Below are 16478 nucleotides of genomic sequence, written 5' to 3' on the forward strand. Positions count from 1 at the left end.
GATGGAAAGTAACCAAGTACGTTTACTCAAGTACTGTAATTAAGCACAAATGTGAGGTACTTACATTACAATACTACATTACTGTAGCTTTACTAGACTTGTCTGACAGCTTTAGTTACTAGTTACTTTTTCCATACCCTTCCTGTCCAGTGAAAACCAGGAATGGATTTTTTTTGGATTAGGGAGATTAGATGTTCCTTTTTTGGCAAAGTTAATTCTCCTACTTCTTAAACTAAATAAACTTAATAAACACCCTGTTGGATAAACTGGTAAATGCATCGTCACGAAGCTGGAAACAGGGCTGCGTTTCAGAGCTCATGAAAAGTGGATTATTATGAGACGTGTGGTTGTCACAAGACAGCAGCACTACAAACACTTAATGATCTTAAAGAATATGATTCAACGCTGTAGCTGCTACTTTAAATGCATTCACCCAAAATCCCAAAAGAACAGCTGAAAAAGTTATTCCAATGAAAACTGTCCACAGTGAGGTCTGTGCGCACTTAAGATGCTTTTATGTTTATTCTAACTACTATTATTTTGATCATCAAGCTACAAACTATTTTGGAAATGAATGAAAAGTTAGAAAATCAAAAACTTGATTTCCAAGAACCCTTCTTTTGTCTGAAGCTATTCAGACTTTTTTAATTTTCTGCCTGACAAATGGCTTAAATAGTCAATCAGGTATCAGAATAGTTGCTGATTAGTTTTGCATCAACCCACTGATTGTTTCAGCACTAGTTGAGGTTAAGATGTAATTTTTTGTCCTATTGCTTTTAGCACCATAACCAACCCGCCTCCTTTCACCTCCACTGTGCAGAAAATATCTCAACCACAAGCAATAAAGGAAAACGGATTTTCTTGTGTGATTTGTCTGAACTGAACCATTAAACACTCACAACTCACCAATATTAAACTGCGGGGCGAACTTGCAGCAGGCGACTCCCAGGTCGTGGGCGTCCTTCTCAGCATGCAGGACACTGATGTCCGTATCCCAGAGCTTGAGGTCTCCGTGGGTGCAGCCGGTCACAAACATCTGGCTGCAGGGAGAGAAGCAGCAGGCCACGACACTGTCCTCGCTCACTGCACCGCATCTGCAGCAGATTCGGTTTACAACTTGGGTTAGAACTCTTTATGAACAGCACCAGTAGACAAGGTGCAGGACTTGATCTGGAATAATTTCATTTTTGGCTTAAAAAAAAACCAGCTCTTTGAAAACACTCTTGGATGAGGCTGCGGAGTCCTAGACTGAGATTGGTCTAAACCACCTGGGAGAGTCTTAATTAGCTGGCCTGAGGATGCTTGTAGAAGTTGTGACAGATCACAAAAGATGAAAATCACACACAATTGTTTTGTGATTGAAAGGCAAACTAATCAAGAATAATCATCACAAAATGTCTTACAAACATACACAACACAACACTGGTTGTGTCTCTGTACAGAATATACTGGTAACATTACAATACGGACACTTTAAGACTCCAACTAGGCAATAACCTTACATACTGTTGGATATGCAGCTTGAACTGTTGATGTGATTCACTCCGGCTCACACTGTACCTGCGCAGTGTCCTGGATGGGAAGTCCCAGAGGGCCACGGTGCCATCACAGGCCCCTGCCAGCAGGAGGGAGGAGTCCGGCGCCAGTGCGCACGCTCGGAGCGGAGCGCGGCCCGGGTGCTGCAGCACCGCGAGCACCTCACCTGTCTCCGAGCTCCACGCGATGGCGGACCCGTCCGTGGAGCAGCTGAGCAGGTAGCTGCCACACGAGCTGAAGCAGCAGCAGTGAACCCCGTAGCCGTGACCCGAGAGAGGGGAGAAAGGGAGCTCCGAGAAGTCTGTGGTGTTATAAAGGCGCAGGGTTTTATCCCCGGAGGAGGAGGCCAGGAGGGATGGAGAGAAGGCACAGCAGCTGACCTCGTCGGTGTGCTGTCGGAGAGTGACAATTACTGACACCATCTTGTGACAGAGACGTGTGGTGTGACAGAGGGAGCGGTTCACTCGCAAGGTGGCGCAAAATGCTCAAATATGCGCCTGTTGAAAACGAAAGAGGAGTGAGGAGTTACAACAGCACCTGACGGGAAGCTGCGTGTGTTGACAGCTGTGAAATGTTTTGGTTCAAATAGAGAAAAAGATACAAAACCGGAGAGCATTGAACCGTCGCTCCTCGTGTGTCTCTGATAGTTTCACAGTACTTCCTCCTCCTCGTGCAGCTCACATATAAAGTCTGTTTATCTTCCACAGCTGTTATCAGTCATGTGACGCCGAGTTATTGTTACACAAAGTTCATAGTCGACAGTTTTTAGTTTGAGAGTCCACTAGTCGCATAGAGGAAAATTATTTATATGTACTTGTTTCATTTGAATTGGCTCTAAAATAACAACACCAAAGCACTACTCAAGTATTATCAAGTTCAAAAGTAGAAGTACACATAATAGTGTTATATATTAATGGATTATACCCAGTTATCCTCAAATGAATGTTAACGCAGCATTCTGTGTTGTAGTTAAAAGAGGTGAAGTTCATTTTGACTACACAGCACCAGTCAGAGGCAGTCTGGATACATTTCCACATTCACTTGAATGAGAAAATGTATCCAGACTTTTAACTGTAACTATCTGTAACAATGCTTCTTGTTTTATTTGTTGATGGTGTTTTCTATGTAAAAGTAAATCTTGTGCCATTTTTTTTGTGTTAAACAAAGTGATAATGAGGACCTAACAGTGTTATTTTGAAAAAAAAAAACAGGTTTATTTTATCTGTGCCACACACCCACTATTCAAAAATAATATTCCCACAAAAGTTGCTACTCATTTCACGATATTCATAATAAAATACAGTTACTTCAAGTCTTCTGACTTCAGCTGTCTTGAGACGCCGCCGGTGGACCGTGACACAGTCTGACTCCCAGCTGGATTTAAACACAGTGCAGGTTTCACGTCTGTCCACGGGATGTCTGACAAGACTCTGGTTGAAGGAAATGCTTGGAAATGAAACACACTATATGCACCACATCAATTCTTTTCAGAAGAAAAGCTCTAAAGAGTTTTACATTTTGTGTGAGGGGTTTTTTCCTACAGTATATTTGTGCAGGACACACATACAGTACGCACACTGAAAATACAAAAACACACACTCGTCCACACGCTGTTTAGAGGTCAGAGGTCAGGCACTACAATACTGAGGAGACCGCAGTGTTTTGAGTGGATATTCAGCACAGGCAAAATACAGTATGAGACATATGAAGTGCTACAATCATCCTTATGCATTAGTAATATATTGAACAAGATTGTACTTTGTGTACTGTACACTCTGTACATGTTAGAAACAGGACTTGTATATAGTGACAGTGATACTTCTTTGTATTTCACACAATTAAACCCAGAAATGTCAATGAACAGTAGTACTGCTGGCACCCTATTGTCAAAAAAGCTGTAAACATTTTTTTTTGGATTGGCTTGTTCAATAATTCATAAAACAATATTTAGATTTTATTTTTTTAAAGCTGTGTGCCATTTCCTGCTTTTTCTTACTAAAGACTGACTGTAACATAAATACATCAGAAAATAAATACACACATATACACTAAGCTGAAGTACTGTTGATAAAAAAAAGCCAATGACCTATCTACAGTGGAAATCCTTGTTTCGCAAATACAATATTGAGTCCAAGAGTCAGTGCATTTTGATAAAGAAAACAATATTGCACTTTAAGATATTAATCCATGAAGTGTCTTTTCTCTGCACGAAAATGTGTCCTTTCACGTCCATTGCACATCAGTATTATTATAACTGTGTATTGATTTAGTGTCACAGGTGAAGAGAAGGCCTCAGACACTAAAGATGAAGTCTGATATGTAGAGAGTAGCGCAGTCCACACTGGAATTTATTTTTTTTATTTCAGCAGTTCAGTCCATCGTTTGTCAAAAAAGCTCCTCATTCTGTGGCCGGCTCGTCCAATTTCTGAGTCGTCTTCATTAAATCTTTCACAGTTCTCAAAAACCAGATTGACGTCAACGATGAAAGTTTCCAAATTTGAGTACCTGTAATTATTAGGAAAGGTGTTAACTTTTAATTTATATGTAAATTGTGAAATACGTAAAAGCATGTGGACATAAAATCCACGTGAAAAAAGATACTGCGACAGTGACACAAACATACTGGTTGTTGGTGAGCTTTTCTCTGATGGTGGAGAAATCCATGGGCTTCTTGATGACCTTCCTGTACCCGGGGACAGCTTTGTGGTTGACCGGTGTGAGGAAGGGCCAAGCGTCCTGATGGGCTTCCAGTTCAGCCAGCAGCACTCTGGAAAGAACCAGTAGCAAGTGTAAGTAGTAGCAGATATGAAAGGACATGAAATAAAATGGATGTTTTGACTGCACAAGGATGATTGTCTTGATGACATGTATCACAGGAGCTCATTAAAATTGTACAGATTTTAAAAATAAGAAGTAAAGTAAATGCTGTTCTGTCTGCGTACCGGCACATCGCCAGCCCATTCGTGTCGTTGTCTTTGGCCGATTTGGCTTTTTTTGCACAGGAGGCAGGGCTGTCATGCCTGGCCTGGGAGGCGGGTGGGCTGTCGTCTCCTTTCCTCTTCTTGAACTCCTTGGTACCTTTCTTTGGCACGCTGTTGCTGCTGGCAGCCTCTTCTTTGATGAGCTCTCCTACCGCAGATGGCTTACTATTTCGTTTTACCTCACTGCCTTTCTTCCCTCCTCCAGCTGTTCGGCTCTGTTGCCTCCTGCTCCGGGGGGAATGACCACTTTCCTAAAACAGAATACAAAGAAAGCTGGTGTAGAGACGCACAAAACAAAACATACATCATATTCCAATCAAATTAATGTTGCTGCTTTATTGTTTGACTACATGGGGTACGTCTCCTTAGATCTGTAATAAACTATAATAGTGGAACTGTAATAGTGGACTTTTAAGTCTAAGCTCTGTGAATAAACACTGGGCATGCTGGTGTACCTTCGCTACACAAGTGAGACAAAACCAGTCGCCATCAGGTACTGTAGTGATCTTGGGTTTATGGCAGTATGTGTGGCAGCCTTTGTCACAGCCATCACAGAGTAAGAGCAGCTCTTCATTATCCCCCTTTTGACAGAGCTGGCAGTGCTGAAAACACCAAATATATGTATTTATGAATTCAAACTGAGATACATCACTGTGAAAACTAGTGATTTATGCGCTTCTTTGCTTCCAGAGATAGTGAATGATGCTGATTTGTTGCTAATTGTGCTATTATGTGATATGGTTGTTGCCTGGTAATGATGTATTGTAAATTGATGCTGCTAACACAACTTTCCTTTATTTCACCTTTTGCATAACAACAACAACCCTCCTTTAAGGAACACAGGCTGTGTGGATTTATTGTGTTATCCTTGATTCTTTTCTTATGTATTTTGAAAGGATCAAATAAATTGAGCAAACTAATGGTTTATACCGTAGTGTTTATGGAAAGGAACGAGAAGCCATGCAGTCTGAAAGAATGATCTTCATTATGAGGGACATTTTCAGTGCGCGCTTTACATTGCTGTTTAAATATATGTATTATAAAACATAAACAAATCTGTGATTATGAGAGAGTAATTAGGAGTTACTAACCACTTTCATGATGGATCGTTCCCATACAATGGATTTCTGCAGCTGCTGAAGGCAGAGTGACAGCTGAGCTGAGCTGCGGACTTCACCGAGGGCTTTACGCCACGACCTCATCCCCGGAGCCACTTCCTCCTCACTGCTTTGAGGTCACAGAAAGTGAGACTGCAGTATAACCGTACAGCAATCACATATACAGTCTGTAACATTACTGACTGACAATGCCATTAACAACCAATATCAGCCAGTGAAAAAAATAAGTAAAGGGGGAAACAATCTTTAACTGGAGAGACTTTGAAAAGCAGCAAATTCGGAGGTTAAGAATCTCCCTTTCCCTTCACTACTAGAGGATGGAGACGGAACACATACAGTGACATTATCCAGTCCGATCTGAAAGGTTGCACTTAAGGGTCTCTTTAGATACCTTCGCTCAATGTTCCTTTCCAGCTCTGCCAGCCTAATGACAGCTATATCGAGGGGATTGTTGGGCCGCCGCACCACAGAGCCAGGAAGTTCCTCCTGGCTGGTTTCTCTCAGTCCTTTCTTCTCTGGAGCAGAGGAAGAAAAGAGCTTGTGCTCATGATAGACCAGATCCTCCCTCTCTGACTGGGGCTCAGGATGCATCCAGCCCTGAGGAAGACATCGTGAAATATGGTCATCGACTCATCGCAACACAGTATTTGACACAAGACAAAATGAGCACACAGGAGTGCATCCAAGCATATATTGGTGAATCAAAGAGTAGATGAAAGAGTGGGATGCTTGTTTGCCTGTACCTTGACCTGGAGGCTGGCAGAGATGACTTTCCTTTCCAGATGCTCGACCTGCTGCAGCAGGCTAATGTCCACCTCCATGGCCTGCTCCTCGACGCACCAGCTCTCCACTGTTTTCTCACTCACCTCCTGCTTCTGTAGCTCTGCCACATCAATCACTGCCACCACAGATACATACAAAAATTATAGCAAACTGCCATCTACTGAAAGCTCATATTTAATTTCATCGCAACCAAGTGGCACACGGCAAAAGGTCAAATAACAATACTTGTGTAACACTGCTGTCTGTTAACAGCGGAGGAATGTGGACTAACCATCGTTGCTGTTAGCGCAGAGCTGGGTCATGTACTCCATATGTTTTTGTATCTGTTTCTGCAAGAACTTCTCTCTGATGCCTCGGCTATTGAGGGCATTAACCAGACGGTGCAGTTCCTCCATGTCTGACATTCTCCACCAGCCACACAGCATCTCTGTCAACACACACATGCACATATTTAAAAACTATTGTCACATAATTGTTTAATTTAAGCAAACATAGAGAAATAGTACAACTGACTGACAGCATGTATTCCACTGCTGTCTGGGCAGTGAATGTCTTTAGAGCAGCATATTCCACTTGTGCACACTGGCAGTAGGCCATTCTTACCCTCGGGGATAGGCTGAGGAGTAGGGTAGTCCTGGTTCTTGGCCACCTCCGCAGCAGGGGATGAGCCACAAGCGGACTTGTCACTCAAGGGCTCTGGGGTCTCACTCTTGTTGGCAGAGTTGTTATTTGCCAGGAAGAAGACCTTGTTCCTGTTACCCTCTGCATGCTGGGAGACCAGATCCAGCATGGGGGGTAGAGAAGCACCAGAGAAGGGCAGGCTGGGACTTGTCACTGCGCTGGACATGTCACACAGTGTCAATCTGCTCTGATGAATGCCAGACTTTACTTGCTGAGAGGGAAAATACACACAGTTCAAAAAACATTCTATTTCACTACATGCATAATGTATAAGGCGACATAGTGATAGCAATTAAATGTGTGCAACTTTTCCAACGCAGCTCTCCTGCGCTGATGCATTTGTAACACAGGAAATATGGTCATGTAATGCAGAATAATACTTGTACAACACGTGTCAGTGTACTAACAAAAGCACAACGTGATCTAAAATAATTGTGACTGAGATGGAAGATAGCATTATTGTTATCCACCAACCTGAAGGACAGACAGCTGCATGTTATTGATCCCAGCAGGAGCGCTGGAGCTGGCTGAAGCAAGGGGATTAGGGGAGAGGGAGGAAGGGGATTTGGTGCTGATGGTCTGCAGAGGAGAGGTGGAGGCTGGAGGGCTTGAGCCAGAGGTGACCGAGGACTCGTCACAAGGAGAGCGGGGAAAGAGGCTAAACCACTGGTTGCTCTTTTCTGTCATTATCTTGAGCTGGTCGTCGTGAAGGATCGACTGAGGGCTGCAGGTTATCCAGGGACTGCTTTTGAGCAGAGATGGCACTGAAGTATCTGTTTTATCTATCAGTCCCTGTTGAGAAGTGGCTGTCTGAGAGGTGGGATATGTGGGATAAGAAGCAGTGGTAGCGACTTTAGCAGAATGACTGTTGTGAGAATTGATGTCTGAATCTTGAGCCATTTTGGCCACTTCAAGCAGTTTGCTGAGCTTAGAGAAGGAGCCAGGTTTTTGGAGGAAGAGATTGAGACTGTCTTTGTCCTGCTGGTTCTCTGGTGTGGTTGTATCACCATCTGTGCTCTGTGTCGGGCTGGAGACCACGGGCTTCATTGTCTCTTCTAGCTGCTCTTCTTTTACTCTGATCACTTGGGCTGTCCACTGTCTTTTCTTCTCTCTCTCCACCTCTTCAAAACCTGTGTCAGAATAAACAGGTAAGTCAGCTCAGGCAAAGTGCACAAAAAAACATTAACATTTCTGTACTGAAGGTAGTAGTACAGTACACAAGTGAATTAAATCTGAGCTATCAGTTTTGGTTGGCACCTTCACCACTCTCCATGCCTTCCACAAAGATGCCGCCACACTGTGGAAGGACCCAGTAACGTCTCTTGTAGCGATCCTGTCCGATTATCATGGAGCGCAGTGACTGAGATGAGTCAAATAACTTCTGTCTGATCTGACTCTGTTGCTAAAGAGACAAAGTATAGCGATTAAATTAATTCATGAGCTCATCCTGAGAACAACAAGTAGTACCTCATAGGGTTTAACTTACCTTGTATGTTTTCTCTATTTGTTTCTCCAGCTCCTCCATGCTGGCCGAGTGTACACTGTCATCCTAAATGAAAAGATCTCATTAGTGTGAGGCTGACATTTATTATAACAAACACTGATTTAGCAACTAGTTCCAGTTAAAGCATCACGCTGTCACTGACCTCTTCTTCACATATCTCTGCTTTCTTTCCCTTTTTTCCCACCAATTCTTCTTCCTCCTCATCGTCATCATCTCCTTGGTCTTCACTGTCATCATCCTCGTCCTCGTCCTCCTCACTGTCTCCTTCTTTCCTCTTGCATTTGTTTCTGGCGGTGGGGATGACAAAGGTGTGGTTGTCCTCTCCTCCGGCACTGCTGTCCCTCTTCCCTGTCTTCTTGGCATGGATGCTCCTCAGTCTTGGAAGACAAAAATGGACACTCAGAATGGAGAGTACATGTTCATGTGCAATTTAGACTGGCTGAGTAAACCAGATTGTTTTAGAATCGTCATCTACTTTACGAACACAAAATGTTCAAACATAAGCACAGAATCTTCCAAGAACAGCTTAGATGCAGACGCAAATACTCACTTGCGAAGCTTCCCCTCGACAACCCACTTATCCTTCCTCAGGTTGGTCATGTGATCTATGTTTTTGTCGATCTCACTGCAAAGTATCAGACAATATTGAAACACAATTTTGTGACCTTTATGTATAATAACAAGAACATTATGTGTTTGAACCACACTGTGCACCAGATGTGTTTCACAGTGTTTCCAGTACTAATGAAAAATTGATGACCCGTAGTTTGATGCAACCTTGTGAAATTGTCCATCAGGCCACAGTTTGTCGTATTCCCTTTGATACTTCTGTTATTCCATTAAAATTGAAGCCTCCATGAATAAAACACGCCAATACTTTTGACTCTCAGGCACAGAGATTAACTTGTTTGCTTCAGGCACATAAGGAACACTTGTTTATACAGTGCACTGAATCATTTTCACAGGTCACCAATGATTTATTTAACACAAACGTATCAGAGCCTTAAAATGACTTATTGAAATTTTCATGGTTTGGTTTAGTTTACTATGAATAGTCTATTAACATTTAGCTTTATTTGTAATAAAGACAAAGACACCTCACCTAATCACAGCCTTACTGCAGCAGAGCTCATTAACCAGGAATGCTAGCATGGAGGCTTTCTGTGAAGGGCTGTGGGCCTGAAAGTCCTTGGTCCTCAGACTGAGGGCCAGAGCAGCCAGCTCTGTGTGCTCACAGTGACCCTTCATGTAGATTTGCAGGATTTCAGACACATTGTCTCGGTTGATCCCCACATTAGTCAGGTGGTCCCCCAAGGCAGTCTTATTCTGATAGAAATAGAGTGTTTCAAAAATGATGAACAAACAAATGCTTCATTATTTCACCAAGTTAAAAGCCCATAACAGCACACAGAGAGTCTGCTAAAACACTGTCCTTTTAGGCAATTGTCTCTTTGTTAAGTAAAGTTTTTTGAGTGCTGTGGGGGTTATTATGAAACTATGATTGATGTTTTAGCTGACACTCTTGCTATCTTTGGTCCTTGTATGGGTTTTAAATGTATATGTGTACTAACAGCCCTGAACACTGACACCCTCCTAAACAGACTCTTTGTTTAGTTAGACAGAGCCTGAATATTCGTTACAGAAGCAGTGGAAATCAATAAATGAAGCAGTAAAAGGTGCTGCCTATTTGTGCAATAGTTACATCCGAATCAATACATTTTATGGGGACCTAAAAGTAGCAGGTATGGTCTCGTGCTTGTATGTGTGCACATATACACATGTACATTACAGTACAGGGACCCTTTACAATTCAAAAACCCTACTAAAAAACTAAAGTGCACTGACAGACTCTCACCTTGTGACCTGCAGGTATTCCAGGATCACACACAGCTGCAGAGAGCATGCTCACCAGCAGGTCCTGCACCTTGCCCATACTGTCTCCAATGTTGAGCAACCCCTCTTGAAGGTCACTTAAGTTAAGCATGTGTGGATTTAGGTCTAACTTCAGGACTTTCCCAAAGCTGCGTAGAAACTGCAGCACCATTAGGCAGTCAGAGAAAGTACTTCCTGGTAAGACCAGACCAGGGATCCGGGACAACTCTGGAAGTGGCTGCAGAAAAATACAAACCATTATAACATCATTATTATAGAGATGATTATATTCTAGTCCCTGTACACAAATAATATATATTAACACAATCACAAAATCAGCATCCTATCACCTTAAGAGCTAATTAAGAATTAAAGGACTTAAGTCTGCAAAATATTCTTGTTGTTGTCCCTGTTTTAGGTTCAAAATAGATTTCTAATCTGCCTCTCCAATATGAACTGCCCATACCTCTCAGATGGTCTGGGATATGTCTACTTATCGTCCACAGAGTTAAAACTATACACAGAGAAGCAGCATTATGTTTTTATGCTCCACATATCCAGAACAAACTCGCAGAAAACATGTGATCTCCTCCAACCATCAGTTCTTTTTTTCAATCAGGGTTTAAGACTTTGTCACTGCATTTTATTAAGTTAGACCTGGGACTATTATACTGCACAGAGGCTGCACTGTAATGTTTAGTCTGCTGATTGACTTGTCCTATAAACTTGCCTTGCCAAAGCAATAGTTGTAGTATTAGTTGTAATAGAGCCCAGACAACAATATCATAATCTATCATAGTTTTACCTATTTTGTCACTGTTACCTTACATTTTCTAGAGTTTTCTTACAGTGCTGGTATTAATTGTTTTGTCCGGTAAAAATGTTTTATGAATAAAGAGAAAAGAATTCTTTGATTACATGTATCTGATCAGTAATACTCTGGTTGGTGTTATGGCATCAGTAGCCACTTGGTGGCAGTATTTTGACCTACACCTGCTTTCTTTTTAATCAATTCCAGATGCTTTCAGTGATATTATGCATCTATTTTGGTAGATCTGATAGTGAAACAATGAAACCATAAATTTGTCAAAAGCATTTCTAATCTCCATGCCTATAGCTCCTACAGTGATTATACTGATTGATTTCCATGTCAAAAAAATCCCTGTGCTGCTGGAAAATCCAATCTTTCCACACACATCTACTCCACAGATGGAGGCTATCCATGGTGACATACACGGACTCTCATTATCATTTGCCAGCAGCACACAGTGTGTGAATACCTTATGATCTGCTAAACACATGTCTTCATTTGGCTTCTTAAGCTCCTTTGCTTTTTCCAGTTCCAGTCTTCTGAGCTCCAGTTTCCTCTCCTTGTTTAACCGTTTCTCATCCTTCTTCTCTTTCTTCAGACGCTCTTTCTCCTACAGCCAAGACAAAGACAAAGTGTAATTGACATCGCTGCAGACTATTGTCTTATCATATCCCACCACTACAGACTACAGCACATTCACATGAAATTACTAAGGGAAAGAAAACACAATAACACAGTGTAGCACATGAATAACAAAAGAACTTGAGCACATAAGTCGTTACGTACCTCTGCCTTCTTACGGGCCTCCACAGCCTTCATGAGCATCATGTGCTGCCTGCGTCTTTCCCTCTCCTGGCAAACAGACACATAAGTTTCGATTCTATTAACATTTGGATGAGAAAAGGGCTCATATGTGCAATACACAGTATGACCCAATGCCATGCACAGTAGAAGAAGAAACACGGGATCACCATTTGTCACAATCATCACACAATAAAAATGTTGCACATCGTACTAGTTAAACTTGAAAAACACAACAGTTAAACCAAATGGAACACAGTGACAGACAAAAAGCTATATTGCAGGTAGTGATGCATACACAAAACAAAAGCTCAAAGTTAGAAACAGCAATTATTCATCTGAGCATGTTGGCAAGCGGCAGACTGGAAGGTACAGGCCAAGAGTTTGAGAACTACAAGCAGCAAATATTAAGTGTTACAGGGATAAGCAAAACACTGAATTAATAATCAACTGACGGACAAGGTAGTATGAAACTATCAATACATCCCTGAGAGTACGTTTAACTTATTATACTTTAACTTATTCTCTGCTATCATTGCCTCCCTTACAGTTAAGATATATTTAGTGAGAATAATGACGCAAATGAACAACCATGGTAAGACATTTAAAGGACCAGTGTGTAGGATTTAGAGGCATCTAGCAGTGAAGTTGCAAATTACAATTAACTGAACACTGCTCATGTCTCCATTTGACGACCTGGGAATAAAAACAGGCCTGTGTAGGAGAAACTATAGTAGCCGTAAAACTCGCAAAAAAACGCGAATGGCCCTATTTAGAGCCAGTGCCTGTCCCTTCTGGGCTACTGTAGAAATTGGACTGTACTGTAGTTCAACATGGCGCAGTCCACAGAAGAGGACCCGCTCCCTCTGTAGATACAGACAGCTCATTCTAAGGTAATGAAAACACTCTGATTCCTATATTCAGGTGATTATACACTAATGAAAACAAATGAATAATATATTTATTTATGCCGATGGATTATTCTAAATGTTACAAACTGGACCTTTAAATCTCAAATGATAAAAATGAATAAGTTAAAAAATAAGAATTTCGTTTCCATTAACTCAGTGGTGTAAATCCCTGGCAAGAATACAAACTGTATATTGACTTGGTGATAGAATGGATTATAAAGTTGGCTCACATGCTGCAGAGTAAAAGGATTTTGAGTGCCTAAATTTAATCAATTCAAAACAAAAACAATGTTCTTTCAGTCTATCAGAGTGCTTTGCATCCTGTTACATTTTCTGTGCGGCTAAGGCATTTTTGATCATATCTGGCAGATAATGGATGTGTTTCCTCTGAAAGACAAATAGCACAGACGTATGCAGTGCACTGTTCTGGAAAAGCCATGCGAAAGGATGTAGTATGACTGCAGCCAACGCTACACTTTACGCATTGCTATGATGGCAACCATTTATCACGACACGTTCACAATATGGTGTTAAATGTACAGAAACAAACATACCCATACCATATCTAGTCTATGCCTCTCCAACTCCTGGTAGAAAGAGTTGGCAAAGTATTAAGAAATAGAAAAATCACACAAGAAAATCAATGCAAGAAAAATCCAACCAATAGAACGTTTTCACAGCAGCCATTATGATATGAGATAGTAGGGTAAACACAGGTGTTACCAATTATACTAAACTAAAACATGCAGCAGCACCCTGACTCTGTTTGACCTGAATAGAACAGAACCTTAATTAGTATCATATGTAACTCCTGTGTTTACCCTACTATTTCATGTCAAAATGGCTGCTGTAAAAAAGGTCTATGGTAAGCTGAAATAAAAACACACCCAAGAATCCCAAAGCATAATTTGACAGGATATAGTGTACAAAATAATTCAATTGGGCTAGTACAAATGATCATCAGTTAGCAACCATCTCCAGGACATTCAGCTTAAGCACAGAGTAAGAATGGTTTTGTTATAATGTGGTCGTGGACAAAATACCTACCTGGTGCTTCAGTATGACAGCTTGAAGTCTGCGCATTTCCTTCTCCTTTAAGAAAAAAAAAAAAAAAAGATGACCTCAATTAGAAGCATTTATAGTACTCACGCATACACACAAATGTCTGGCCTCCTCATATAGAACAGCATGCTAAAGTTACAGGACCTCTAGACTTCTTTGGTTGAGTTAATGTGAAAACTTTTTATAGGTACAAGTAGTGATGATCTAACCAGAAGCAACACTTTGTTCTTGAATGTCATCTTGCTCACCTTATTTCGCTTCTCAGCCTCCAATATTTTGGCATTGGCTGCTTCTTCTTTTTTCTTTCTTTTCGCCTGAAAACATGAAAAGCAGATGTTTTCAAGTCACGTAACAGAAGCAACTGATGAACGATTAAACACACAGAGTACATACACCACAAGGAAGCTTTCAGTGAATAAACAGTTGATTTGGAAGATATTTTTCTTAATTAATATCAAGTGAAAATAACAAAGAATCTTAAATGTGTAAAACACTCATACATTTGGTTTGTAAAATAAATATTAATTAAGTGTTGTACTTAATATTATGTATACATTTGATATGTGTATTTTTGTTTTGTTTATCTGTTAATGTTGTCGATAGAAAATATTCCATAGAAAGCTAAATAGAGCCAGTGGCTTACTGATAATATCAAATCTAACACACTGAAATCTTGAGCAATGAGATGATTATTTCCTCCTATTAACACTGAAAGTCAAATTGGCTGTAGTTATTATGAAACACCAGCAGGCAGTGAGAATAAATTAAGCAAAATTTCTATCAGTAATTATAGCCCCAACAAAATCCTGTTAAGAGCCGCTTGCCAAGCGTGTCAACTGAAATTTGATTTATAAAACCTAAAATATTTCACAGCTTCTATTAGTGAGGGAATGCAAAATAGGTATTTCACCTAGCCATGGTAAACTCTGGGCCACCTCTTACTTAATGAAATACTGTATTTTGTATTAAGCTCCATCACGGTCTGAGGAGATTTTCATATTCAATGGCACTTTTGCAAAAAACCAATTAAGCATTAGTCACATGTACTCACTAGATGTGACGAAAAGTGGGACCACATAATTTAGGAATAGCCTTTGGTTGGGTTTTTAAAAAATCCTATCAACAGCAGAAAGGAAGTGTTTTAGAATGTTTCTGCAATAACTTTCAGGACAAACCTCGAGAATTTGCTGTGCACGGAGTTCTTTCTCCATACGAATTTGCTGAATGCGCTTGATCTTCTCCTGGTAAAAGGATGAGGGCAAGATCAAATGAATTAACTGTTAAGTCATGCATGTTATAGAGTGGTGGAGGGGGTGGGGGTGAGGTTAGGGACGGGAAGGGGGATGGCAGGGGGTGGGGTGAAGTACAGTGGGTCTATGCAGATGAGGAAGGTGCACCATATTGAATGATAGCAACTTCCTTCAAAAGCAATTCAACTGTGCTTTAAACCGTTTCACCTTGGAGCGCACAAACTGAATATGAACAGAGCAGCTGCAGACAGTTATGAAGCTTTGCACGGTAAATTAAACAATGCACACAAAAAGAGAAATCCTTACTTGCTGTTTGAGAATCTTCATCTGCTCCCTCTTTTTCCGCCTCTCCTCTGCAGCCATTATTGCTGGAAGATAGCGACAAATTAGGCGTGCACACAACATTATCATGTAGTGTTAAGAGAAGAATCGGACTGGACAGCAGATCTTTACCTTGTTGCTTCCTGGCCTCCTTGGCTGCTTGCGCCATGGCCTGCTTCTCGAGTTTTCTCATCATTTTGATCTGAGCTGCCTGGCGAGCTATTTCTGCAACATGATGAAATACAAGTTACTGAAATCGCAGACACTACCGAGTTAAAAACGTTAACAAAAACTGACCCACAAGACCACTTAATGCCCTCAAATTAAAATTAATGGCAAATGGCCTATTGAGAAATAAAGATTGCTGCCTCTTCTAAGATGATTTTTACCATATGTGATTCTACAAAGAACCTATCACAACTTGATTTTTTTGGGGGTTTCTAAGTAAACTGACCTTGAGCCTCCAGTTTGCGTAACAGCTTGGCATCATTGACATCTTGGAAGTTATTTTCACCAATATTAAGAGGATGAGATTTCCATTGTCTGGCCCCAGCGCCATCAGCTATCAGCTGGTGCTCAGACTTTGTGCAACGGCTGCGTCTCCCATCCATCGCTATGATACTGGGAGCAATCTCATCCTCTGCCAGCAGGAACCACTGTAAACCCTGGGTTATTAGAAGGAAAACAGAGACTGATTAAGACCAACAAAGCTCACCTGGTAGATTACGCAACCCATGTCGGGTGAGTCCTTGCCGTAACAGCCCTAGTTCAATTCCAACTTGCAGCCATTTGCTGCATGTGTCCCCGCACTCACTCTCTCTTTACTTCACCTGCCCTATCAAATAAA

General features: G+C 41.2%; 2 protein-coding genes across 7 annotated transcripts in view; both read right to left on the bottom strand.

Annotated features, from left to right (window-relative positions):
* Positions 1-2343, bottom strand: part of LOC118338693 (WD repeat, SAM and U-box domain-containing protein 1-like) — a gene marked incomplete in the record, with an annotated part of 23041 nt that extends 20698 nt beyond the window's left edge. Inside the window, 2 exon segments of the mRNA XM_035675985.1 lie at positions 911-1094; positions 1561-2343. Coding sequence (XP_035531878.1) covers positions 911-1094; positions 1561-1958 — 582 coding nt within the window.
* Positions 2344-2742: 399 nt separating this feature from the next.
* The window catches only part of LOC118338690 (bromodomain adjacent to zinc finger domain protein 2B-like), a 52120-nt gene continuing 38384 nt past the window's right edge, over positions 2743-16478 (bottom strand). The window contains exons 14-38 of one of the 6 annotated variants that reach the window (XM_035675971.1): positions 16086-16296; positions 15764-15856; positions 15617-15678; positions 15236-15301; positions 14309-14374; positions 14046-14090; positions 13553-13585; positions 12073-12138; positions 11756-11896; positions 10459-10713; positions 9706-9929; positions 9154-9228; positions 8746-8980; positions 8586-8648; positions 8357-8501; positions 7574-8229; positions 7022-7310; positions 6690-6845; positions 6379-6533; positions 6027-6232; positions 5609-5744; positions 4973-5119; positions 4479-4768; positions 4160-4303; positions 2743-4041 (exon numbers count right to left, since the gene is read on the bottom strand). In XM_035675971.1, coding sequence (XP_035531864.1) covers positions 3894-4041; positions 4160-4303; positions 4479-4768; positions 4973-5119; positions 5609-5744; positions 6027-6232; positions 6379-6533; positions 6690-6845; positions 7022-7310; positions 7574-8229; positions 8357-8501; positions 8586-8648; positions 8746-8980; positions 9154-9228; positions 9706-9929; positions 10459-10713; positions 11756-11896; positions 12073-12138; positions 13553-13585; positions 14046-14090; positions 14309-14374; positions 15236-15301; positions 15617-15678; positions 15764-15856; positions 16086-16296 — 4107 coding nt within the window. In that variant the 3' untranslated portion in view covers positions 2743-3893. The remainder of the gene's footprint in view (positions 4042-4159; positions 4304-4478; positions 4769-4972; positions 5120-5608; positions 5745-6026; positions 6233-6378; positions 6534-6689; positions 6846-7021; positions 7311-7573; positions 8230-8356; positions 8502-8585; positions 8649-8745; positions 8981-9153; positions 9229-9705; positions 9930-10458; positions 10714-11755; positions 11897-12072; positions 12139-13552; positions 13586-14045; positions 14091-14308; positions 14375-15235; positions 15302-15616; positions 15679-15763; positions 15857-16085; positions 16297-16478) is intronic. The other 5 variants (XM_035675974.1, XM_035675972.1, XM_035675973.1 and 2 more) reach the window with 5 other exon arrangements.

This window comes from Morone saxatilis, unplaced genomic scaffold, assembly GCF_004916995.1.
Source record: "Morone saxatilis isolate NCDOM2014 unplaced genomic scaffold, NCSU_SB_2.0 Contig5, whole genome shotgun sequence".
NCBI lineage: Eukaryota > Metazoa > Chordata > Actinopteri > Moronidae > Morone > Morone saxatilis.